This window comes from Fusarium odoratissimum (genome assembly GCF_000260195.1).
Source record: "Fusarium odoratissimum NRRL 54006 unplaced genomic scaffold supercont1.7, whole genome shotgun sequence".
Taxonomy (NCBI): domain Eukaryota; kingdom Fungi; phylum Ascomycota; class Sordariomycetes; order Hypocreales; family Nectriaceae; genus Fusarium; species Fusarium odoratissimum.
In genome coordinates, this window is record NW_022158693.1 from 368624 (window position 1) to 393028 (window position 24405).

The 24405-nt window shown below is 49.6% G+C and overlaps 7 protein-coding genes and 1 non-coding gene across 16 annotated transcripts; 4 read left to right on the forward strand and 4 right to left on the reverse strand.

Annotated features, from left to right (window-relative positions):
* Positions 1-400: 400 nt before the first annotated feature.
* On the reverse strand, positions 401-6112 carry FOIG_05400 (uncharacterized protein). The gene is made up of 2 exons (XM_031203982.1): positions 2414-6112; positions 401-2365 (listed from the first exon to the last, which is right to left on the reverse strand). Exons 1-2 carry the CDS (start codon positions 5667-5669, stop codon positions 627-629), a joined length of 4995 nt encoding a protein of 1664 aa, XP_031065811.1. The 5' UTR covers positions 5670-6112; the 3' UTR covers positions 401-626.
* A 998-nt stretch (positions 6113-7110) lies between these two features.
* On the forward strand, positions 7111-11759 carry FOIG_05401 (uncharacterized protein). 6 transcript variants are annotated; one of them, XM_031203986.1, is made up of 5 exons: positions 7111-7423; positions 7493-7777; positions 7903-8607; positions 8658-10042; positions 10106-11759. In XM_031203986.1, the coding sequence occupies exons 2-5, from the start codon at positions 7650-7652 to the stop codon at positions 11467-11469; spliced, it is 3582 nt and encodes a 1193-aa protein (XP_031065815.1). In that variant the 5' UTR covers positions 7111-7423; positions 7493-7649; the 3' UTR covers positions 11470-11759. The 6 variants fall into 6 exon arrangements, with proteins under 6 accessions (XP_031065815.1, XP_031065816.1, XP_031065812.1 ...); XM_031203987.1 differs by having other exon boundaries at positions 7510-7777; XM_031203983.1 differs by having other exon boundaries at positions 8658-11759.
* Positions 11760-12016: 257 nt separating this feature from the next.
* On the reverse strand, positions 12017-12775 carry FOIG_05402 (uncharacterized protein; the record flags this gene model as incomplete). The annotated part of the gene is made up of 1 exon (XM_031203989.1): positions 12017-12775. The coding sequence occupies one exon, from the start codon at positions 12773-12775 to the stop codon at positions 12017-12019; it is 759 nt and encodes a 252-aa protein (XP_031065818.1).
* Positions 12776-13762: 987 nt separating this feature from the next.
* Positions 13763-17863, reverse strand: FOIG_05403 (F-box and WD-40 domain-containing protein MET30). The gene is made up of 2 exons (XM_031203990.1): positions 16201-17863; positions 13763-16101 (listed from the first exon to the last, which is right to left on the reverse strand). The coding sequence occupies exons 1-2, from the start codon at positions 16765-16767 to the stop codon at positions 14410-14412; spliced, it is 2259 nt and encodes a 752-aa protein (XP_031065819.1). The 5' UTR covers positions 16768-17863; the 3' UTR covers positions 13763-14409.
* Positions 17864-17878: 15 nt separating this feature from the next.
* On the reverse strand, positions 17879-18710 carry FOIG_05404 (uncharacterized protein). The gene has a single exon (XM_031203991.1). The coding sequence runs from the start codon at positions 18408-18410 to the stop codon at positions 18054-18056; it is 357 nt and encodes a 118-aa protein (XP_031065820.1). The 5' UTR covers positions 18411-18710; the 3' UTR covers positions 17879-18053.
* A 1062-nt stretch (positions 18711-19772) lies between these two features.
* Positions 19773-19872, forward strand: FOIG_05405. The gene has a single exon. It is a non-coding gene; the product is annotated as a tRNA-Leu (tRNA).
* FOIG_05406 (uncharacterized protein) lies at positions 19833-21241 on the forward strand. 4 transcript variants are annotated; one of them, XM_031203995.1, is made up of 4 exons: positions 19851-19983; positions 20023-20585; positions 20631-20914; positions 20967-21197. In XM_031203995.1, exons 3-4 carry the CDS (start codon positions 20752-20754, stop codon positions 21107-21109), a joined length of 306 nt encoding a protein of 101 aa, XP_031065824.1. In that variant the 5' UTR covers positions 19851-19983; positions 20023-20585; positions 20631-20751; the 3' UTR covers positions 21110-21197. The 4 variants fall into 4 exon arrangements, with proteins under 4 accessions (XP_031065821.1, XP_031065822.1, XP_031065824.1 ...); XM_031203993.1 differs by having other exon boundaries at positions 19850-20585; positions 20967-21230; XM_031203994.1 differs by having other exon boundaries at positions 20023-20914.
* Positions 21242-21902: 661 nt separating this feature from the next.
* On the forward strand, positions 21903-24208 carry FOIG_05407 (tRNA pseudouridine38-40 synthase). Its single transcript, XM_031203996.1, has 3 exons — positions 21903-22223; positions 22286-23749; positions 23800-24208. The coding sequence occupies exons 1-3, from the start codon at positions 22054-22056 to the stop codon at positions 23978-23980; spliced, it is 1815 nt and encodes a 604-aa protein (XP_031065825.1). The 5' UTR covers positions 21903-22053; the 3' UTR covers positions 23981-24208.
* Positions 24209-24405: the final 197 nt, after the last annotated feature.

The following is a 24405-nucleotide window of genomic DNA, read 5'->3' on the forward strand; positions in this document are numbered from 1 at the left end:
GATACTATACTTTGACAGGGGTTCGCCACTTGTCTTAGACTCGAGTTTCATAACGTGAATCTATGAATAGAAGCTGATATTAATCCAAGATCCATGGCAGACAAGCATGTGCGTCATTTTCGCATGACGGGCAGCTTTGACAACTCATACAGCATCAGAAAAAGAAACTGAAAATTCTACAAACCAATTTGAAAGACGACATGTCAACAAAGGCGTCACCTGAGCATATTCGTTGCTGTGTTTACACTAAAATACCCACTCTAGGGGAGCCAAGGTATCTTGGGATCTTTACCCCAAGTGACAGAAAAGACTAGTCTAAGCTTAGTGGTCTCTTTGATGAGTTTATTTTGGTACCCTCTAAGTTTACTTGCCCCACCGGGCCACTCTCTTGCAGGGTAACATGTTCGTGGCTTCATTCCACAAAATCAAACAAGACATGACATAATTCGCTACAGGCTTATGCACTCTAATTGAAATCCATTGAATTGAATTGAAGTGGTTATTAGTGAATCTTGGTTCATGTTGGCGATTGCCTTTAATAGAGCGCTAAATATCACAAAGGGCGATGTCTAACATTGGCTCTATCCACATAGTCAGTCATACCGCTTCTTCTGCGCTGTTCGCTCTCAGAGTCTTGCCCCTCCAGCTCTCCATGCACCTCTGACCCTTCCCGCTCCTGCAGCGGCAGCCCCAAAGTTATGCAGCCTTTCCCCAATAAGGTAGGCTTCGTCCCGTATGCGGGCCGTCCAACCATTAAACACCTTGACCAGGCCAATCGTGTTCTTGACCAACAAGGCGGCCAGCGCAACAGCTGGGTATGAGTGTCGATAGGTTATCGCAATTCGCGCAGCTTCAGCCACTTCGCTCTCTCCTGCTTCAATGCCTGGGATGATGTTGTACTTGATCAGAGTGCTTGTAAGTGCTGGAGGCCCAAATATGGCAGCTCCAGCAATCGCAAGACCAGGGAGCACGAAAGCTCGGGTCAGAACGCCGATATCAGGGTTCGCCCACCCGCCTCGCAATACCGTCCGGACAGCAACAGCAAGGCGAGTATCTGGGAACATTGATGTAATCATCCGAGCACCGAGTTTCAAGTATAGTAGGCCCAGTGTCCAGGCTTGGATGACACGCACCGTGTGCCGGCTAGCCTCCGGCCCACCCTCTCTTGCGGCCTGAATTGACGCCGCAGTCGGAGGATACATGTAAGTGTGGAGGGGAATTGCGAGATACAGCTCCAAGAGTCCCGAGATGAGGAGCGGGAAGACAACAAGGAGGAAAGAATAAGCATAAAGCAACTTGACGCCCCGTAACAAAACTGCAGCGGCACGGCGCTCAAGATTTCCAGCAGCCAGGGATGCTCTAGCAGCGGAAACCCCATCCTGGATCTTCGCCCAAACACTGCGAGCGTGGAAGACCAGGTAAGCTGCGGAACCGAGAAGATAAACACCAATGCTGAATGCATAGATGTCGTTTGTTCGAATATGCTGAGGAATCAGCATTTTAAACATGCGTCGGCCAAACACGAGTGGAATAATGGTGAAACCAACTCCTGTGACCGCCGCAAAGATCCAGATAAATAGAATGAACAGGAAGACCCTCGCTCGGAAGTGAGGTGGTATATAGACCATCTGGTACTGGTTGCTGGCGTAGAGATCAGTATCGTCCTGCCCATCGTTTCTTCGGCCATGTTCATCAACATCAAGGAAGACCCTCTTGCCCTTAGGTATCTTGACACGATCGGATGCAGGTGCACGAACAAAATGTCCGCTCTCGACAAGCTGATTCGCAGTCTTGAGATGATTTTTGTGTCGAGTGAGCGAGCGAATCTCACTGTTGTTAAGAGGAGCCCTTGGCTTAGCATCACCGCCATCAAAGAAGTCAGTCCAGGTCTTGGGTACGACGTGGTACCGGTCATTGAGCTCCAGAAACAAAGTCTTATACCATGGAAGTTGCTGGTCTCTGAGGGCATTACCCAAATGCAAGCTTCCCTCCTCGTCAATCCTTCGTTCGCCGAAAAGAAAGTAGGTGAGCCGTAAGCCTCGGGCGCAGGTCCTGAACCACCAAGTATACATGGCATGAAGTCCATCTCCAGGTTTGAAAAAGCTGACGGCAAGTGGCATAAGGAAGTTGTAGAAGAGCAGGTCCACAGGGAACTCGAGTACTGGTTCATTGGACGAGTAGTGAACAGGAAGAACTCCTGGGATTGCATAAAACAGGCCCCATACCACGCCGCCTAGACAGACTATGACCAGGGCGCCGTACACAAAAGCTGAGAAGAGAATCTTTCTTAACTGCGTGGTCAGGTTTCTCTCCAGGACATCACGAACAGGGTGGAACTCAGGGTCGTCGGGGTCGCGAATGAAATCTGTAGATCTGTTAGCTTCAATAATGCAAGGAGTCCAGGAAACCTTACAGAGAACGCCTTGACGCATAATCTTCCTGCACATCGACACAAAGAGGGCAAAATGGAACATATAGCCAGTGCCAACAAACCAGTGAACAAAGACGGAAGTCAGAGGATAGTTGTAAGTAAAAAGGAGGCGAGACTTGAAAGTCGTGTTCTCAAACAGGGGAAGGAGAGCACCGTCCAGTAGGAGTCCGCAATAAAGCGGGAAGACAAGCATCTCAATGCTAATGATCATGATAACCTTCATAATGCCACTAGCTTGGTGCAAGGTATCAATGATGCCAGCCTCCCAAGCTTGAAGCATATGACCCCGAGAGAATGGGCTTCCGCGCTTCAAGTAAAGTGCGCCGAAGAAGAATAGTGTCGCATAGCCTGCTGCGATGGCCCAGAAGCGATCCAGACCAGACCAGTGGGCCAGCTCCGGATTAACGTTAAGAGGTCCATCAGGCTCTCCAAGGTTGACCACCCAAGAATTCGGCTTCAACAGAGCAGAGGAGAGAGCGGTGATCTTAGGCCACGCTACAGCAGCTGCCGATGTAATTGAATCCACAGACACACTGCTGGTGACGATTCTGCCACTGAAGATAAAGCCTACAACCTTGCTGATGATTGTGAAGAGAGCACCAATGTTACCTTTGACTGCGAGGAGTGCACTATGGCTGATGGCAGAGAAGTTCTGCATCTCTGCTGCAGACATGGGCAAATCCATAAAAGTATAGTCCAGTACTCGCGAACCGGCGTTGGTCCAGAGGGACCATGAGGCCTTTCTTGCTGCGAGGACTTGAGCGCCCACAGGGCCCCCGATAAGACCTGTGAACATATCGATCATGTTGATGGCGACCCACAAACCAAATCCGGCAGCCATAACGGCAGCATCTTGCAAGAGCTTGGAGAATTCAAATATCAGGCGAACAAGGCGCATGGGGTTGGCAACCACCCAGACACTGACACGTCCGAAATTGTAAGGAACAAAGATGCAAGCAAAGATTGTCACAGAGACGAGAACCGCACAGAAAATAGCGTTTTGGAAGAGCCCGGCAACAGGTCCACGCATACCAATCAGCTCCATGACACCCTCAAAGTCTTCGAGGTCTTCCATGGCTTCTTGATCAAGTCCTGCACCTGGAGCATCGCCCAGATCCTCAGGTTCCTCAGGCTCTTCGGCTGCAGCCGCATCAGGAGGAGGTCCGTCTTGGTGGACTTCATCAAGCTCAGTTTCCCAACCATCGGTGTCGTCTTGTTGGGCGACGACGGGGTCAGCAGCGTTTGCATCCGGGACAGCTCGTTGTTGCTCATCCAAGTCACCCCACATGAAATCAGTCACTCTACCGACTAAGCCAGCCGGCCGGCCGTTTTCCTGAACTGCAGCAACTGGAGGTTGTTCCAATGCGTGTGGCCCCGGAGTTCCAAACGTTCCAGTGCGTTCAACCCGACGAGCTGGCTCATTCTCGTTTTCTCTCAAATCGGGCAAAGCACTAGCCGCAACATCTTGCCTCAACTGTTCATGGTTTTTGGATCCAAACAGTGCTGCCTCAGAAGCATTTGGCAGCCCGCTTGATGCCCCTTCCTCCTGAGTATCAACAGGCAGTCCTTCAAATGACCAACTATTGTTGGCTAGGGGGTTCACTGAGTCATGAAGTTGAGGCCCATCTGAAACAGCGCGAGGTCGAGAAGGACTTGCCGCAAAGCTTGTCTCAGAGGTTTGGTCAGGTAGAGGTGGTAGGGTCTCCTTTTCCTTGCCCTTGCTTGAAGAAGATTCGCCGGGTATATCCATTGGTGTTGGGAAGTCGTCAGAACCGGGTGTATAAGCCTTCCGGGATGAACTGGCAACAGTAGAGCCGAAACTTCCTGCTCGCTCTCGACTAGTGTAAGGATCAGTGCCGATACCAAGGAGAGGCGAGTCATCTTCATCATGTAGAGCCCGGCGTGTAACATCAACCCAATACGAGAGCTTGTTTTCAAGTCCCTCCTCGTGGATAAGCTCCAGAATCTTTCGAGCATCACCGTCTGCCTGTCGGTAAATACGAAGGTAATCGTAGACGCTGGCACGCTCCTCAGAAATACCTGCGTCTGTAGGGGTTTGAGATTCGACTGGACCTGCCTCAGAGGGGCCGGTTTCGATAAGGCCCGGAGGGACCATGAGCTCAGAGTTCGTTCGCCTGCGTAAACGTCCATCAGCCTGAACCTGAGCGGCAAAGGCGACATCATTTGCGGTGGCGAAGGGGTCTCCGGTATCCAAAGTCTCGTCGTCTGATTCGTCTGGGCCCTGCAGCTCCTCCACATCCTCCGGCCGGACGAGCATCGGCTCCTGCTGCGGCACGGGATTCTCAGGGGCTGGAAAGGCGGGGCGCACGTTCATCTCTGGCTGCTGCTGAACAACATAATCTCGAACCAAAATGACGAGAATAAAGCAAACGATGACCAAGACAGTGATGATCTGGCCTTCGAGGATCGAAATAATAGTGCGGTTGACAGTTGGGTTTCGAGTCAAGTTGTTTAAGAATGCTACCTCTCCAAGCAGGGTTGGCGGTATGGACATGGACCCGGATGAAGTTGCGTTAGTAGATTCAGGGCGATCAGACTTGACTGCAACGCCCCAAATAGACATCATACGTGCGAAGAAGTCAGAAATGTTCTGTTCAGATAAACCATCAAGCAGAGTATTGGCAACCGAAGCTGGAGTAGTCGTTGCCACAAATAAGGGGCTTGCAGGGCATGTCTTGAAATCCAAGGCCGAAGGAGACATCCCCCGTAATGAGTTTGCTGTGGACGACGCTGTGTCATTGGAGCGAGCCATCATGGAAGTGTTGCCAAAACCCTCATCACTGACCCAGAACATGAATGACCAAACAGATCTCATAAAGTATGGCAACCAGCAAAGCCAAACGCTGATGGCCATGGCAGCACGAAGCCATACCAAGACATTTTGGAAGAAGTATCTGGCCATATGTCCAATGAAGATATGGACCGGAAGAGACTGAGGCATGTCGGGAGCGTATAGCTTCGTGAACCGGAACGATGTCTTGCAAAGCTCGCAGTACTTCTTTTGGGAATGGGAGAGCCACTCCATCAAGCAATCCTGATGAACATATTTAATACTACCGCTGCACTTGCAAGGGTAGAAGAGCGGTTCCTCTGGAGTTCCTTCGCCTCGACATATTCGGCAGATACTGGGGTTATCTTGAGGCTGTAGTAGATCATCGGATCGGGTCGAGGTTCGGTGTAGGCTCTTAGCCTTGGCAATCGAGGTTGGATCTTCCATGATGACAATTTGAGTTTGACGAAGGCGATTCGAAAGAAATCGATCGCGCCCACGAGGGGCTTATTTTATCAGGTTGCTCACAGAGGCATGCGCCGATGTGTCGAATCGTATCGAGGGGTCTGAATGGAGTCGTAGTCGGAAACGGAGAGACGACGAACAGACCGATGAGCGCTGCAGAGAAGGTTTGGGCTTGATGAGATATTAAACGGTCCGCGGATTTAACAGGCGAATATGTATATAGTGTTTGCGTCAGTCGGTGCAAACCCTTCCTCTAAAGTTGCTGTAAACTAAGAGTTGAATCTTGAAGATTAACCTGGACTTGTTGAGAGACGTGGTTCTTAATAATTGCCCGTGTTGAAGGAAACGCTAACCGCCACCCCACAGTTGACCTGCCTGAACTGCGAACCCAACCGGAGATGCCTTGCAATTGTGCTGAGCTACGGTGGACCGGAATCGGGGCAGTAATTTTCCGGCAGTGACAGGATCATCATCAAGCTCACGTGTTAGCGCCAGAATACTGGTTGATGTCATGGTAAAACAGCCAACAGGAACCTCGGGGAGGTAAGAACTCAGGACCTTGATCATAATAGATTGAAATACTTTGGTAATTTAGGATAAGTTTAGAAAGCTTTCTGACCAGTTGTTTTTGGCACCCTGATCGAGGGTCTGAAGTTTTCTGGCCCCCTACGTATTAATGCTGATGTTCATGGCGACAAAAAGATGATGTGTTTGTCTGAATGTATCACTAGAAAGTCCTTAATTTTGGCGAAGCGTCATAGACCATGAGCCTCAGTGCCTGTCTATTGAGATTGGGAGCTGCGCTGGAAGTCATTAACTCAACATAATATACCAAGACTGAGACGCCTCCCTATTATCATGGATACCCTACGTTTCAGAACGTTGTCTTTTTCTGTCCAAGACTGAGACGCTATCACATGGAAACGTTCATCGGCTACAGCGTAGCTCGGGACAGTCAGTTGATGAATTAGCTGCTATGTTAGGCTGTCAAAACTTCAGAGGAAACCCTCACACAAGTTAGTGTTATTTAGTGCATGCTCTTACTTTGTCTTGGTAAAGTCTTTGATTGATAAACCATTCTTGACACCTTTTCTGATTCCCTGACGTATTATGTTTGACATTTCAGCTCGCTGTTTATATCTAAGTTCCCGGTCATCCAATCAGTGCGTGTGATCCTGTCGGTGGCATCAAAAGGCGTTCGGGTAAAGCAAGCTTATGTGGTTCTGGATGACGTCGCGACCATGCAACTGTTTCGAAAACTGCAGGACAGGAAGCAATCCATGTTGGACGGCTGCTTATCTTTGTACTGACAGTGACAAAAACGGTATAATCAACTAATGGCGTATGGGTGCATGACACCACTGTACAGATATGATGTGCGTGCTAGTAAACGTTAGAGACCTACCAACCTTAGCTTCGCTGGGTTGGATTCCAGACCATGGACATGGCCAAGACCAAGGCAGCTGTAACGACGTCAACCGTGACTTCAGTTATCTCCTCTTCTATTCCCTAACGTTAATCTTATTTTCTTCCTTCTCCTCCTAAGATAATACATCCATGCAAAGGCCAAGAGCTTAACGATTTTTATTTGCAGCTTCCGTTGCTTTCTTTGGCTGTCTCGCTCTTGTCTCGAGTCGTGTCACAGAAGAGCTCCTAGACCTCTCGCTTGCTTCACGGCACCAGTATTTTACAGCACGCAACCCCTGCAGTTCGTCCTGAACTGTAACGCACTATAGGTAAGCCAGCTTCATTCACTCAAAGCTCCCAAAACTTTTGCAACCCTGACCTGACCTGACTTTGTCAAGGCTAACACACTTCAAAGAACACATTTGTTCCTCGTTGCCTCCTCTCGCGTAGCTGAAAGCTGGAGTCTTTGCTACCGTTCGCTTGCCAATATTGGCTCTCGTCTACCGACTCCCATTTTTGATTGCTTTGAACGCAGCGCGTGTCTAGCTCGTCATCATGGCCGAGTCCGCCGGCTCGATCATGAACGGCAACGGCAAGGCGAATGGAAAGCCTGCCGCAGGTCGCAGAGGATCAATTAAGAAGAGAAGAAGTATTTTTGCATGGACTTTCAGTGTCGTTGCTAGGTATGTTTCTGCGCGTCGTCATGGCATCTTGTTCTCGCTTGATGTCTTTGACCAATCTTTTCCATCGTTATCGCATTGAGATACCGCCGTTTTCACGCAAAATAAGCTGACTATCCTTCTGCTAGACTCGCGACATGGTTCGCCATTTATACAGTCCTCTTCCGATGCCCACCCTCGCTCGAACAGTGCGACGAGAACTCCCCATCGATTTGTAAACCCTACTTCCAGGTTAAGAACACCGTGCAACCTCACGTTCAACCATACTACGACCACTATGCAGCGCCCTACGTTGAGATCGCCCGCCCATACTACGATACTGTCGATAGCAAGGTCTGGCAGCCCACTCGCGCATACGCTGTTCAATATGGAGCTCCATGGGTCGAGAAGGCGCAGGCGCATACCCAGGCCTTGTGGGAGAAGAACGGACAGCCTCAGCTTGTCAAGTACCAGGCTCTTGCGCGTGCGCATTATGACCAATCCGTTGGCCCCTATGTGAGCCAAGCTGGCGAGAAGCTAGGCCCGTACTACGACATCGCCCGCACCAATGGTCTACAGATGTACTACGAATACCTGCAGCCAGGCTATGAATTTGTTCACCCGTACGCCATTCGAGGTTACGATGTAGCTTCCGAATTTACCACAAAGACTGCTCTTCCCACAGCTTACTGGACGTGGAACAAGACTTATGCCTTCCTTGACAGCAACGTTTGGCCTCACGTCCGCGCCGTCTACGTCCAGAACGTTGAGCCCCAGCTTGTTCGCATAGGTGAGCGATTGGGACGGTACAAGACCAAGACCACCAAGCCCATCCAGGAAAACTATTCCTCAAGGTAAGATCCCCGAGCTATATATCATTGATACGTTGTCTGACACCACATAGCTACACCACTGGAACAACTGCCTCATCTTTCCAGAAGCCCGCTCCTCAGAGCACCACATCTGTTCAAACGTCATCATCTCAGGCTCCCGTGTCTACTGAGAGCCCTCTGCCTGAAGTTGAATCTGCTTCTCCTGAGTACATTAACCCTGTCCAGGCCCCTCCTCCCACCGAAAATGAGAGTGAGAAGCGACGAAAGGCTCGCGAAATGGTGGCTCAGGACCTCGAGACTTGGCAGACAAAGTTTGCTACTCAAGCCGATGAGGGTGCCACTGACTTGGAGGAGCGCGTTGACGAGATTGCCAAGCGCATGATTGAGGAGAATGTCAACACTAACGGTCAGAAGCTCTTTGACGACCTTGAAACCACAATTGATCGAGAACTCACCGGTCTTCGAAACAAGATCGTAGAACTTGCTGGAACTAACGCGGATGTTGTTGATGTGAACCAACAGATCGTCACCGCTGTGCGATCTTCTGGAATGGCCATCAAGCAGAAGGCTCAAGCCATTCGACAATGGCGCCAAGGCTATGACCAGGAACTCCAGGAGACTGTTATCACCGTCGCCGATGTACATTTCCAGGTTCTTGACGAGACTAGAAACCTCGCCTTGCAACAGATCGGAATGAGGTGGGCTTGGACAGATGGTATCACTTACAAGGACTGGGCTAAGTACCACGAGCTCAAGCGCACGCTCAATGAGTGGACTGAGCAATTGAAGCAATTGATCGTTACCCACCCAGCTCTGCTCGAGGCCCAGGACGCCGCTGCACGAGTTGAGGACGAGGGAATGGAGATTGCCTCTGTGGCTGCTAAGGAGCTGGCTCGCCTTAAGGACGTTGCCCGCTACAAGGTTGCTGCCGGAGATACATCAGACAACTTTGACATTGACGCTATGAAGCTTGCTGCCGATCAGGCTGCCGCAGCTAAGGAAGCTGAGGCTCAGACCCCGGCTGGGGACGACAGTGCCGCCTCCAGCCTTTCAGAAGTCGTTGAAGAGGCTACATCTCAAGCACAGGACGCCGAACAGAACTTGGAAGACTTTGTCGCTTCAATTGCCGAGCCCGTTAAGGAGGAAGCATCCGAAGTTGCCGAGTCTGCCAGCGAGAGCGTTTCCAGCGCTTCATCTGTTTTCGACGAGCCTAACATAATTGAAAAGGCTACCTCAGTCGTTTCAAACAGCGCCGAATCCATCGCCAGCGACGCCTCCAGCCTCATCTTCGAAGGCGAGGAGAGCGCCAGCAGCATCGCCAAGGAAGCCTCAGAGACTGTTGAGTCTCTATCCTCCACTGCCTCCGAATCCGCCGCCCCTGTTATTGAAGAAGCGTCCAGCGAGCTCTCGGAAGTTGTCGAGTCAGCCACCAATGTCGCAAAGTCAGAAGACAGCAGTATGTCGACCCCCCTTGCCTCGGAAGCATCTGAAGTGCTTATCGGTGACACCTTTTCCGTAGTCAGCAATGGTAGTGAAGAACCCCTTGAGGCTGGTGACAAGGAGCCACTCGTCGAGATTGAGGAGGACCCGCTGACCCATCGCGACGAGACCCCCCTGTCTGAACAACACGAGCATGTCAAGCCTGCTTTCCTTGGTGCTGCGGCCCAAGAGGTCCCTCACCGACAGATCGTCCTTGATGACTATGTCGATACGGATGCAATTGCTAGTGCCACCGATGCTGCGCAGTCTGTGTACTCGGACGCCGTTTCTCGTGCCTCTGAGCAATACTCGAGCGCTCTTTCAGTCGTCTCTGCTCAGATCTATGGTACCCCCAAGCCAGTTCATGAGCAGCTTCTATCTTCTGTCTCCTCGTCTTATGACCAGGCAGTCTCAGCCGCCGGTGATCAGTTTGACAAGGCTAAGCAAGCCGCTACCACCGCTGCTCAACAGCTTCCTACCACCACTACCGTTCCTACCTGGCTCGACTGGGAGCGTATTGAGTCCATTGCTTCCCAGAGACTCAACGAAGGTCGACTTTGGGCCGAGATCCAGTACCAGAGTGCTCTCATCGCCGCTGGACTCGCCACACCTACTCCTTCTTCAGCCCCTGAGAAGTACTACGAGCAGGCCAAGATGAACTATTATGCTGGCCTTGGTGCCGCCCAAGACCGATACTCTAGATTCCTGGCTGGCGCATCTTCTGCTCTCTCCTCCCTCACCGCTACCCCTACTCCCACTGACCTTGCAGGATCTGCCTCCTCTGTCGCTTCTGTGGCCAGGGAGTCCGCTGCTTCCGCTGCCCAGGCGGCAGGTGAAGCTGCAGGATCTGTTTACTCTGCTGCTGGCGACACCGTCAAGTCTGCCGCTCAGGCTGTTGATGATTCCATCTCTTCAGTTGTCGATGCTGCCAACGAGCAGATCTCAGCCGCTGGCCTTGCCATTGGTGATTCTTGGAACAACATTGTGGAGCAGATCAGTGGCCAAGTTTACGGCGAGCCTACCCAGATCGCCTGGTACGAGCATGTCTGGGGTGACGCCAGCTCATATGCCTCCAAGGCTACCGACGCTGCTGCCGACAAGGCATCAATCGCCTCCGAAGCAGCTGCTGCATCCGCCGTTACCGCCTCAGCCGAGGCACTTAGACAGTACGAGTCCGTGAGCGAGCTTGTCTCCGAGCTCATCAGCGGCAAGGAGCCCTCTTTCACCGAGAGCGTCCTGGCCCGATTCCAGAGAGCCTACGCCACCGCTGCCGCCAACGCCGAAAGCCTCAGAAGCCAGGCCAACGAAGCTGCGGCCTCTGCAGCTGACAAGGTTGGCAGTGCAGCCAGCGAGGCTACCGAAGCTGTCAAGGAGACCTTTCAGCGTGCGAAGGACGAGTTGTAAAGCGAAATGATAACCTGACTAGGAGGAAACATTCTTTTGGAACGATACCCTAGATGATATGACGATCGTTTAATGACATGAATGGTTGTGGAGGTGATTAAAAAATGCAAGAATGAAATGACAGGAGAAGGTGGAAAAGGTGCAGGACACGCGAAAGACAAAGAACAGTAAATGTGCGGGTGCGTTTGATGGGATTTGGATCTCATTTGTGATTGACGATGGCCGATTGTTATGTATTTTTATGATTGCTAGCCCTAATTGATGCTTTCAATATTATCTTGATGCCGTAAGTTCGTTGGTGTGATGCATTTATGTTCGTTGATGTTTGTCATGAATGAAGCAGTCACAAGGGGGGCCACTAGTTAAAGTTGAAGAGTGTATATCAGTCAATGAATAGCAGCTATAAAGCAAAATTCTATCCCATGCCAAGCATGCATCTTTGGACTCCCTATCAATCAAGCTCTGTGGTATAGCCTAGTATCCCATAGTTCGTTCCTATATGCCCATTCCAAGCAACTTCGTATACCTCAATCTGAAGGGTTCCAAATCAGGACTTGAACCAAGGCCAGTTCTTCGCGTCCATGCCTTCATCCTCACTCTCCTCAAAATAGGAGTCGTAGTCAAGCGGGGCAGATGTGTCTACAGCAGCAACTCTAGCCCAGTCAATGTTATCCTCCGCTGAAGCGATGGCGAGCTCTTCGTTTGTCTCTTCGATCATTTTGGTAAAGAAGGCGATTTCTTCCTCGGTATAGACACGAGATGCTTCATAGGCGGTGAGTTCAGCGTCCTCGACCTCATCGCCTTCGAGGAGCTTAATCTCGTCCATGTGATAATTGTCGGCTGGGTCCAGGTAGAGAGGTTCGAGGTCGCGAAGGACAGACTTGTCTGCGAGGATAACGGGCTCGTCAAAGTCAAAGACGACTTCCACAGGAGCGAAGAAGTCGAACTCGTCTCCTTGAATGGAGTCGATTTCGTCAATCGTGAGGCTGGAGATTCGGGTGTAGTCTTTGCTCTGGACGCTGAGGGTAGCTGAAGAAGGGGAGTCATGCCTGTCCTGCATCTCTGCATTCATGACCTCAAAGGTAGCGTCAGAGTAGGCTGGCTGGTGAGGCATGTGGCAAGGCTCAGCGAGGTTATCGTTAGGCCAGGGCTTCTCCTCGATGAAGTTCTCGGGCAGGTCGCGAGGGAGCCAGCAATCTCTGTTGAAGGATACTGCAGGAATACATTTCTCGAGGACCCAGGCTTTCGGGTCAGGATCAACGGGATGGCCGCACTCGGGGTAGACGTATCGAACTGCTTTGCACATGATGACTGGTAGAATCGTTAATCTCAGTAGGAGGGTATTTCCACGAGGAGGACTTACCACTTCGTCCTAATAGTAGCAAATAATGAGCAGGAAGGAGAACTCCAAGAATAGTTCCAATATTCGAATTTATAGTTTTTCAGATCCGAGACTCATCACAGTTTGTGCGATGTTTTATCGTTGTTCAAAGGGAGGGAAGTCGTTTGCAAAAGGCAACAATACTTCAGTTTACTGACACCGGCGGGAAGAGTCAAAGAGATACAATAGCGGAGGTGGGTATGCAGACGGGTGGACATACGAATGCACATTCTTCTTCAAGATGGGCACTAGCATATATGCAAACGGGCTTTAGTAGCTGGAGTTATACAGCATCTTTGGTATGAACTTGAGATATCTTGCCAATGCTTTCAATGGTATAGTGCTTAACGTTGAATAGATTTGTGATGAATGGCTCTACTATCGTTTATGTGACATTCCTATTCTGCAATATGTAATCAGGTTGACCACAGCTGTTCTTTATGAGTATGTAGCTCTTTATCGTAGTCCGTTAATGATATATGATACGTAATAAAAGAAGTTGGTCTCGTCATTGCAATGATGTCGTCCATCAGACAGCTATCAAAGAATGTTCTTGCACTTCCTCAGTGGCAATGACTCCTTTCCATCTACAGTCATCAGCGGAGTATCTTATAAGTAGTCACATTCAGATCAGTGAGTCGGTCAAGGTTGTTGTTCAAATTCATCCTAGGCCATATATAATCATGGAGGCCTGTATCCAACTTGCGAGGTCTTCATATCCGTCCGTCATAGGTCCTGGAACAGAACAGCCCCCCATTACCGGCCTTTACGTCATAGCCTTAATTATATAAAACAAAACCGCAAGTCCGTTTGGTCATGGAGAGCGTGCCTCCTGGGGTCATCTTTATACGCATGTGCCCATCTGACAAATGCATCTACAGATTGTATCTTTCGTTGCATCAGACTATGGTTTAGTAAAATTATGAGAATTGTCTGTGGCTGCACTCAGTCATATTAATTGTAAATATGTATTTAAATCTTTTGTGATTTTGTAAACGTGAATCAGAAACCAGGGGTCGGTTGATGAGGCAGCATGGGTGATTGGAGCTCCAGCAAACTACTTCGGTGCTAAGAGACCAATTTCACTTATACCACTTTACAAGACACATCTTAATCAACAATTTTCCACATCATTCTAGTCTGGAGGTTAAGCTCATCACTAGCCTATATAACTCATCCCCTGCCAAACTCATTGTTGATGCCTTCATCATACTCTTGTGAAAGAATTCGCCTCGGAAGCGCCGTGTTATACCAATCCCAAACCTAGAACTCCCAGGGACTTTTGACCGTTGACTCAGTACAGATAACCTGAGGACTTATCCATTCCCCAAAACCCTATAAATGCACCCAAATTCTGTAAAAGCGACTGCCCGTCGCGTTGTAAATACTCCCGCTACCCTTTGATATGTTGAAGACCAGACTTGGCCAGAAAAAGAAGATAGAAAACGAGTTGTGCCACATGTGGCTTTTCGCGTAAAACGCTGTTTGGTATCTTGGAATGTCATAAATGTTTCACAAAGGGACATCATCTACAGATGAAGTGCCCCTGTAGATGGTGCTTATGAAGGAGTGCCACGCTCTTCGACACGTTCTCCCTCAAAGCTGTACAACCGCACCTCGCCATCTTCACTGCCACTTGCCATGCGGCTGTCACTCAAACCAACACAGGTGACTGGGCCGGCATGGCCAGTAAAGCTCCGCTCACACTTTCCAGAGCGAGGTTCCCAGATCTTGGTCATGGAGTCATTAGCCCCTGTGACCACACGAAGAGTGTCACCAACAAGGCCCCAGATGCCCTCAACGTGGCCAAACATGCTGCGGATGCACTTGCCAGTGGTAGTGTCCCACAAGCGGACTGTGTTGTCCAATCCACCAGTGAGCATGTAGCGCGGGGGCAGCGGACGGTCGGGGTCGGATGTGAAACCCGAGCCATAAGCCGCCCGAGCATCGACAGGCTGCTCGGCAGTCGCTGCAGGGGGGCTGTTACTTCGGCCACTGGACACAGATGCAGTATCTGTGGTATCCAGCTGAGGCACTTCATCAGGCTCAAAGTCAGCGGGCATCAGGAGAACTTGCTGGACCTGACCAACATGGCCAAGGAATGTCTTGATACACTGCTTTGAATCGATGTCCCAAAGCTTGACCGAAAGATCATCCGATGCTGAAAAGACGACACGGGAGGGCGAGTCAATTCGCACGTGGTTGACCCAGTCAGTATGACCTCGAAGACAGAATGTTTGTTTGGTATCAAAGCTGAACACCTTGACGGTCTTATCGATGGAGCCAGATGCCAGAGTACACCCGTCGTAGTGGACTGACAATACACCCTCGGTATGACATTGGAGTGTGTTCAAACACTCTCCTGTTTGCCAGTTCCAAATCTTGATGGTCTTGTCAAAGCTGCCACTAATCAACTTGGAGTCGTCAAACTGAAGAGTGCGAACTGCCGAAGTGTGTCCTCGGAGCGTGCGCATAACTTCTCCAGTCTCGATGTTCCAAATCTTGATGGTCGTATCATAGGAACCTGTTGCAAGGATGTTGTCGTCAAACTGGAGACAAGTAACGCCATTCTCATGACCTTTGAAGGTCTTTATGGAGCAACGACCAGTCTTCCAGTTGTACCCCACCTTGAAACGGTCGCGATAAACGTCTTTCCATGGTCGAAACTTCCGTTCTTGCTCAAGCTGTTGTCTTGACTTTTCTCCGTTGTTCACACGAGAGCGTTTGGCAACTCGATCATCATGTTGGTGTTCGTCGTCGGCTTGTCGTTTTCGTGAATCGCTCGATTGTGTCTCAGCCTCATCGTCGATCTCTACCACGTCGGCGGCATTCGGTTGTCGGTGAACTTGTTGATGGCGGCTCCACGCCATCAATTTTTTCTTCTCGAGAAGAGGCAGACCCCAACCGCACTTGGTACATTTGCGATCAATGTGTTGTTCGCACATGCGGTGCCACACCACGTCGTCGTCGGCGAGGTTTCTCCATCTACGGCTGACTTGAGCGGCCTTGCAGAGAGAGACTGTGTCGAGATACGATAGGATCTTGTAGGAGAGTTCGGTAGGAAGAGCGGCAAGGAAGTCGATCTTGAGTTGTTCTTGTACCTCGCGTGATACAGTAGAGAGTTGGGGGAAGCAGCATTGTGTAATGATGCCCTGTAGCATCAACTCACGATGTTTTGATGGAGCAGCAGAAAAGAGAGACCATACGTGAGTAATGGCTTCTTGGTCTGCGGATGAAAGGCTGTTGAGTTCCTTCATGAATGTTAGCATAACCTATCAGGGTATTTAACTAAGAGCCACGACAAGCAGAAGTGGTTGAAGTGGTTGAGGTTGGGGGGGGACTGGACTTACAGTTTGAATGAAACCCATTTTGGTCTCGTCGGCGGCGCGTCGACATTTTGAGTCAGGTCGGTGACGATAGCAAAACTTGCTGTTGGGATCTCTCTTTCGAATCGCAGTGGTATTGTTGGGACTGGGAGATAGAGGCATGGCTGTCTTTGCCTTGCCAAAGGGTGCATAGAGGCCAGGAATATGTTCCTTAAGGAACGGGCTGACGGTCTTGCCGACCAATTCGGAAGGCATCTTGACGAGACGTGGGTTAATTTCTTGATCCGATCGGTGTCTATCGCAATTGTTTTTAGAGGGTTGTTGGGAAGAGTTGTCGTCGAGGTGTTCGGAGTCGATGTCGGAGACTTTCAAAGAGTGGCCGTTTGTAGGAGGAAGGGGTGAGGATGAGTCAAGTTCTGTGGACGGCGCAGAAGCATGGCGATGTGTATGATTTGTTATTGTAGCGGAAGCAGGTTGAGAAGTAGAAGACGAAGTAGGTATAGAAGAATGAAGAAGAGCTGAAGCACCGGGGGCTGCGACAGAAGTATCGGAGGAGGGCCGATGGCCGTTGACGAGCGAGGGGCTTTCCATGGCGCAGGCGCAGACTCTGAGGCACAGAAGTATGTATGTACTGACTGTACTGTACTGTACCAAAGTGTAAAACACAAGCAAGGGCCTGGGGGTGGGAGATTGGAGTCGCGCGATGAGAAGGTGAGATATCGTAACCCGCAGGGCTGGTCCGGGGAAGAGTGGCAGACAGCTTCTGGGAAGGGATCTGAGGCAAAGTGACTGGTGGATGGCGTGCTATGTACCAGCGGCAGCACGAGCTTAGACCCCCGGTCAAGAGGCGGTACGACAAGACTATGCCGATTGTTCTTGGCTCCAAAGGACGCTAATTGGGTTGTGGAAGGAGGTGAGACAGGTTGTGATTTGTTCTTTTGTCTCCGAAGGTTGTCTAGAGGATTCGAGTTGGCTGATTGCGAAAGGGTAACGAGTGTCGACGCCCACCTCAGAATCTTGTGGTGTGAAAAGGTAAAGTATTGGATGGGACCCAATCGAGTGTGACGTTTGGCCAACCTTGAGAGAAAGATGGTTCGGGTCGTCGGGGAGGGCCCCCTCCTTTCCGTCTAAGCTGAGCCGACTCGTGCCAGAAATTCCCGTTTTTTACCAATACCCAACCCAACTGTCTGGCCAAATGGCGGGGGAATGACAGGGAAAGAGGGTCTTTCACTACGACCTCAACTTTGACTGTCGGCCAATTGAAGTTCTAGATAGCGACTACCAAATTCACATCAGTGTTATTCCCTATCCCTATCACTACGACACTCTCTATCGGTCTGTTATCTTTCAGCTTCCTCTTCTCATCCATTTGTGCGACCACATCCTTCCATTCCAGATAACATTGCCATGCACCCCCCCTGTCAGCTTGTCCGCACTGATTTGAGCCCTGGAGGCGTCTGGCCTTGTTGATTCTGTTCAATCATCTCACAGGACCTCTTTCAAATTTGGGACACAAATGGCGTTATCAGCGGCCGATCTAACAAAAGTGGGTCTGAGACACGGCACTCGGTCGGTGTAAGTCAAAATGGCGGCTCTGCTGAGAGATACAAAGTTGATGACATTCGCCACTGGAGCATCGCAATGAGAATTGATGTGGAATTCGAGCATTTCAATATCAATCTCATGTCAGGAACAAGGCACGACCTCTCACAGCATCATTAAGGTATCTGACGCTATCGCAACTTGGCTTCTACCAAGTCATGCACCAGAACGGGGCATAGACGGGGCATGACTGAATTAGACTTGGACCCTTTGAGACCCTCTCCATGGCGCAGAGAAAACTCCTTCTGCAATAAGGACGGCACTGGCTAGACTGGCTACTGGTGGTCTCTTGGTTGAATACGGTAATCCACTTCACGTTGACTTACATCGTAGTACTTTCGGTGTTGTCGGCAGATGAAAAGAATATGGATCCTCAAGTGCCGCCGTATCCTCTTCTTTGTTACATAACAAGACCCCATCGTCAGAATTCTCTTCCCAAGTCTCCTCTTTTTTACGTCTTCTTTTCTCTTAGGCTGGCAGTCTGGCCTTCCTTTTGACTTCGCTGCCCCTCTTTGACTTGAAGCCTGCAGCTGATCATTCTTTAACTTCCCGTTCTTTAATAGGCCGCTGTCCATCTTGCATATACGCCACAGACAGCCACGATGTGCGATAAACTCATACCTAAGAGTCATCTCCAATCCAGATACTATGCGCCTCGACAAGTTCCACCATAGACAAGGTCGTTTGTTGTTCTGGAATCTATCGCCTGAGATGATGTGATTTTCCCATGTCGATTAACCTCGTCTCGGTCCCATGTCACTGTCTTTGTCATCACGAATCTTTCGCCATCCCGAGATCCGAGTCGACTCATTTTCACCCTGGCGGCTTATCAACCACTCAACCCTGATAAACCATCACTTAATCAACAATCACGCAAGAAAAGGGAGAATTCCTTTGATCCGAGACCTCCGTATCTTGCGATTTATTTACTTTGTTTTCTTGCTGGCATTAACTCATGATTAATGTTTGATCATATAGCCAAGTCGAGACCTTGTTGCTCACTTTGCTCCCTGAGCACATCATCAGAGGCATGACCATGGCGCTGAACCATAATCCCATGATTGGCAAATGGAATTTGGCGATGCCATGATTCTCGCTACTAGGGGAACCCTTTTGAACTCACGTTGCCCCCTCTACATGGCCAAGCTTCTGTTTTGGTCTTGGTTCATCATCTCTCTCATTCTTCTTAGTTCTTACAATCCAGGACTCTGCACAGTCAATCATTGACGTGTCATGATGGAGGATCGTCATATCCTGGCTCACCACTGACCAGGCTTGGAACTTTTTCTTCCACTCGAATGCATGTGTTTCGCACAGATCACAGGACGTGCCCATGTCCAAGGCCATCTATAGAAGCCTTATAGGCCCTGCCAGCTTCCATAGATGCCCTCAGCCACAGGCTTCCTGCTTACCTGCCTTGTCCTTCTGGGCGCACTGCAATCTTGTTTCAGAGAGTATCGCGACATTCTACGGCGGTGTGGCGAAATTGGGAAACAAAGCAAAACATCCTGTCTCGTCGGTGTTTCTGGCTCGGCCCAACGGGCACAAATATGCAGCTAGAAGGTTTTGCAAGGGAGATGATATCTGATTCTCACCATAATAGCAGATGGATGAGGAATCAAGATCAGGATCTTTTGCATCGTAGACTGAGCTGGGCGCAATCTTGAGGTCGGGTTTGCCCCGACTCTTGCGCAATGTAGACTGTAGATGCTTCAGCGGTGAATATGTGAATTGTGCATGAATTGATGATGATGATGCACATCACCACCATTAGCGGAGGACTCGGCATAAGGGCTTCAGATTGGAATGTGTGATACAGTCAGATAATCCATGCCTCACTGCAACCTTTCCATCAAGTATCGACGATGACAGATCTGACATGCATTTTGACACGATCACGACCCTTCTGATTACCAGCTAGAATTAAGTTCAGATATGCATGCACAATGTGTGTATAATATGGTATTAGCACCAAAAGCCCCATCAACAGCCTCGGTGAGATGGCCGAGTTGGTTATGGCGCCAGGTTAAGGTTAACCTTAACACCAATTTCCTGGTGGAGCAATCCTCCTGGGTTCGAGTCCCAGTCTCATCAAAGAGTTTCTTTTTGCATTTTCTATCACTTGGTTACCATTCATTGTGATCTGTGTTTTTTTTGGTGTTTATGACTCCCTTGACTTCTCCCTGAAGCTTGGACGCTAGTTCAGCCTCAGCTCGCTGTTCCTGAAAAGTCAAGCTACTGTAGGCCTCAGCTCCCTGACATCGTCACAACAAACATGACTTCATCTATGATCTAATCATGTCCCTAATTCACGGATAGCCACATCAGATTCCGTCTTTACTTTGCTTCTTACGCCAATCTCCCTTTCAAACTCCACCAAAGATCATCTATCCCTCAAAGCACTGACCTCAATTCATAGGCTAGCAATACCTCAGCATCATCGATCGTTGATGCAACTCTCCCGTTGTCTCATTAACAGCACTCAAGATCGAACTCCACTGCAGTTCAAATAAACCACTTAACGCGTCAAGATCATGTAAATCGCGAATCTGTCGCGGTTAGTTGCTTGCCACTTGCATCACAATCGCCCAGCCACACGACAACTGATCTGGAGATTAACCTCTCGGATCGAGGTTTTCAATTAAAAGATCAGGGGCACTAAGATCGGGCTCGGAAGTGCTTGCATCAAGGCTAGTAGCGAGCCGTGCTGTTGGTCCTGAGGAGATGATTCATTGAAGTGATTATCCATCAATGTCGTCATGGATAGATGCTTTTGCTTGCGGGCCATGACGGAATAGTCGTCTTTGGTGAGAATATTTTTTCAGTTGAAGGGCAGAAACTAAACGTATAAGATGAGTGACCTTCTCGAGTGAGAAGAAAGGAATATATTCAACATCACTCAGTATTCACTCTCATCTGCAACTCACCACTTACACCACAACCACTTTTCACACTCCATCAACAACTTTCATCATGTCTTCCGACGGTCTTCAAGATGCTCCCTCCGCTGAGTTCCAGGACGACTCTTACGTTTCTCGCCCTGGTGAGAAGGAACAGCCCATCCCAGTTCAGTCCGACTCCGATCGAGTTGAAGATCCCGTCGACGGAGAGCAGGCCGACACTGACGCTCAGCTTGGTATTTTCAACTCATTTACCTTAGTACGGGACTCTCTCTAACACAATTATAGAGCGCGATGATAAAGATGCTATCGACGAAAGCAACATCATCGAGGAGCGTACCCGAGGTGCTGCCCAGCCCAGTGGTGCCTATCAGGAGCCTGGTGACGAGGAGGGTCTCCCTTCTGACACTGGTCGAAGCTCCAACTATTAGAAGAGTTATGAAAGCGTGAAAGCGTTTATTTGATGGCGAATGGATGTGTACAATAGAAGTTTGGAATGAAAGGAAATTTGAACAGTTGTAATGATCAAATCAGTAAATGCATTTACCACCACTGAATCCCTCTCGAAGCCTTTGGCAAGTCTCCCACTCGGGTGAAGAGTGTTGTATTTGCATAGCTCGCCTACCACTTCTTCCTCCTGTGTTCCATGTAATGATCATTATGATAGCCAGGTCGCATCGTAGTGAAGAACTTGGCAGTAATCGAGTAATGATACCTGACGGTAGTAATAGCAGCACATTCTAAAGTCAAGAGTTTCATTTTGCTGTGTTAAAACATCATTGTTGGTTAACGTTATGTTTCTAAGGTATGAAATACCAGACTGCTATCTATGCTACATCCTTTCTACGTTCACACCACGATTCTGTGCCTTGCGTTACGTTAGGTAAATATGACATATAACTTTTTATAAAAGACTGCTACTATAGACACTTACCATAGCAGATTTACTGTTCCTGAGATGAAGTCTAGGTTTGGATAAATTTAAGAATGGTGTTTGCATAGGAGAGCTATTATTCTATGAAAGATTAATTCTGTTTTATCTATGAGTATAGCATGAATATCTAACCCAATAAAGAGGAGGAAAATAATCAAGAGCATTTATAAGTATCACTATCCAAGCAAGCTATGAGCAGTAACAGAAACTTGAAAGCAACGATGGAAACATTGATACTTCGACAGCACTTACACGACGATGTCGAGATCCAGGGTAGCCCCCACACATAAAGCTCCCCCGCCGGGACCGCAACGGGAAGCCCCACTCACCCGCATCGAAAATCTCGTCGTCTACCAGACCAAAAAAAGTGTTCCGCGCGATAGCTACAGCTTTTCTCTCCTGTCAGCTCGACCTTTCATATTTGTCGCAACCGATGCAAACATGGCGGCAGATAACGAAGCTCCTGCCGCGAGCAGCGCCAATGAGTCTCGTCCCTCGGGCGACAACAACAAAGCCTCTAACAACAATGGCTCTGAGAATCGTCGCAACCCGCGCCATGACCACAGAAAGCCAGGCAAAGGACGATCAGAGAAGGGTCGCGGAGAATGGGGGTAAGTCCTCACCTCAATTGGTGAAATGAGTACAGTTGCCAACGGCGCTAACCAGATACTAGTCGTGAGAAGGGTGACAAGCGCAAGAAGAATGATGAATTTAAGGAGTTCAAGCGTCGCAAACTGAATAAGAAGGGTGATTCTGCCGATGGCGAGTCGAGCAACAACCCCTTCTCCAAGGATGAGATTGCTGCCGAAGAGCGACGACCCAAGCGAAAAGTTGCTGTCATGATTGGATATGCCGGCACTGGTTACAAGGGAATGCAAGTCAATGGCAACGAGAAGACCATTGAGGCCGATCTATTCAAGGCATTTGTCGCCGCAAGCGCTATTTCCAAGGCAAATGCCGACGACCCCAAGAAGTCGAGTCTTGTTCGATGCGCTCGAACGGATAAGGGTGTGCATGCGGCTGGAAATGTCATCAGCCTGAAGCTTATTATTGAGGATGAGGATATTGTGGACAAGATCAACGCCGAGCTCCCAGAACAGATCCGCATTTGGGGTATTCAGCGAACGAACAACGCCTTCAGCTGTTACCAAACCTGCGACTCAAGATGGTATGAGTATCTTATGCCTAGCTACTGTCTTCTGCCTCCCCACCCCGAGTCTTTCTTGGGCCAAAAACTGGTTGAGCTGGCCAAGGAGCATGGTGTCGAGGATGAGCTGGCTGCTCGGATGGAGGATGTCAAGGATTTCTGGTCCGATGTGGAAGAGAAGGAGATTAAGCCCATCTTGGCCCGGTTAGACCCCGAGACCAAGGCTGCCGTGTTGGAGCGAGTCCACGTTATGGATGATGAAGAGGTTGCTGCACGCAAGGAAGCTGCGAAAGAGACCGAAGAGAGCGCGCCAGCAGAGGAGAAGCCTGCTGCTGAGACACCCGCTGGCGAGGCTGCTGAACAAACTACAGAGCCCGAGGCTCAACAGTCTGGCCTTGTTCTGGAGAGCCACAAGCCCAAGAACCGTGAGCTCGGCCCCGTTGATTTTGCCCTTCGAGACATCAAGGCAGCTTATGTTGCCGCTAAGCGACGATATCGTGTCAGCACCGAGCGTCTGAACCGTCTTCAGGAGGCCCTCAACAAGTACAACGGCACAAAGAACTTTCACAACTATACTGTTCAGAAGTCATTCTTCGATCCCTCAGCGAAGCGACACATCAAGTCATTCGTTGTCAACCCTAAGCCCATCATCATCAACGATACAGAATGGCTGTCTCTCAAGGTCCACGGACAGAGTTTCATGATGCACCAGATCCGAAAGATGGTTGGTCTAGCCAGTTTGATCGTCCGCTGTGGAACTCCCATGGAACGTATCAACGAGAGCTACCAGAACCAGAAGATGGCCATCCCCAAGGCCCCTGGTCTCGGACTCTTGCTTGAGCGACCCGTATTCCACAACTACAACCGAAAGGCCACCGAGTCACTCGGAAAGGAAGCGATCGACTTTGACAAGTACGAAGAGAAGATCCAAGCCTTCAAGGACAAGCAGATCTACACTCGTATTTTCAGCGTGGAGGAGAAGGAAAACTCGTGAGTACTGACGTATGCACAAGTCGGACAGGGCTAACAAGACACGGCAGGTTTCACATGTTCTTCAACCAGATTGACCAGTTCAAGACAAATCACTTCCTGTGGCTCACGGCTGGCGGTATGAAGGCTGCCGAGATCGCAAGGGACACGACAGGTGAAAAGGTGCAGCAGGATGTTGATAAGCAGCTCGGTGACGAGGATGAGGAGGACCCCGAGGGCGGTGAGGGTTAGAATGTGTAACAGTCAAAACTGGATAGAGGATCAGGATGTTTGATACGAATGTTGTAAACGATGCGTTGTTTCATCATGGGACGTCTCGGAGATGCTTTCTACCATTGGAAGTGGTTGTGAGTGTGGTTGAGCTGCAGGAGTTACACGGCTTCGTGTCTTAGATTCAAGCAGAGTTGATTTGAAATCATGCATATTCATAAGTGAATGCTTCTGAAATGCTGTGCAACCTTTGACTTGATTGCTTTCCTTTCATTGCATCAAGCCACGAAACACGGGACGCTGTGTAAGTGTGGTCGATTTCCCTTCTGGGCGATTGGTGACTGGATACACTGACAACAAGGTGAGGATTCGGTGTGCTAGGCTCAAGCCTCAGGCATCAACCTCAACATCCTCACCGACGCACGGACCGCCCACAGAAAAGTAGA

Bases quoted from the DNA above. Each gene is read 5' to 3' on its own strand.
- FOIG_05400 (XM_031203982.1), bottom strand. From the start codon at position 5,669: ATGGAAGATCCAACCTCGATTGCCAAGGCTAAGAGCCTACACCGAACC. The intron at 2,366-2,413 runs GTAAGGTTTCCT...ACAGATCTACAG, and splicing joins TATGCGTCAAGGCGTTCTCT to ATTTCATTCGCGACCCCGAC.
- FOIG_05401 (XM_031203983.1), top strand. From the start codon at position 7,650: ATGGCCGAGTCCGCCGGCTCGATCATGAACGGCAACGGCAAGGCGAAT. The intron at 7,778-7,902 runs GTATGTTTCTGC...TCCTTCTGCTAG, and splicing joins ACTTTCAGTGTCGTTGCTAG to ACTCGCGACATGGTTCGCCA. The intron at 8,608-8,657 runs GTAAGATCCCCG...GACACCACATAG, and splicing joins CAGGAAAACTATTCCTCAAG to CTACACCACTGGAACAACTG.
- FOIG_05403 (XM_031203990.1), bottom strand. From the start codon at position 16,767: ATGGAAAGCCCCTCGCTCGTCAACGGCCATCGGCCCTCCTCCGATACT. The intron at 16,102-16,200 runs GTAAGTCCAGTC...ACATTCATGAAG, and splicing joins AAATGGGTTTCATTCAAACT to GAACTCAACAGCCTTTCATC.
- FOIG_05404 (XM_031203991.1), bottom strand. From the start codon at position 18,410: ATGACTCTTAGGTATGAGTTTATCGCACATCGTGGCTGTCTGTGGCGT.
- FOIG_05406 (XM_031203992.1), top strand. From the start codon at position 20,752: ATGTCTTCCGACGGTCTTCAAGATGCTCCCTCCGCTGAGTTCCAGGAC. The intron at 20,915-20,966 runs GTATTTTCAACT...ACACAATTATAG, and splicing joins CGACACTGACGCTCAGCTTG to AGCGCGATGATAAAGATGCT.
- FOIG_05407 (XM_031203996.1), top strand. From the start codon at position 22,054: ATGGCGGCAGATAACGAAGCTCCTGCCGCGAGCAGCGCCAATGAGTCT. The intron at 22,224-22,285 runs GTAAGTCCTCAC...ACCAGATACTAG, and splicing joins AAGGGTCGCGGAGAATGGGG to TCGTGAGAAGGGTGACAAGC. The intron at 23,750-23,799 runs GTGAGTACTGAC...AAGACACGGCAG, and splicing joins GTGGAGGAGAAGGAAAACTC to GTTTCACATGTTCTTCAACC.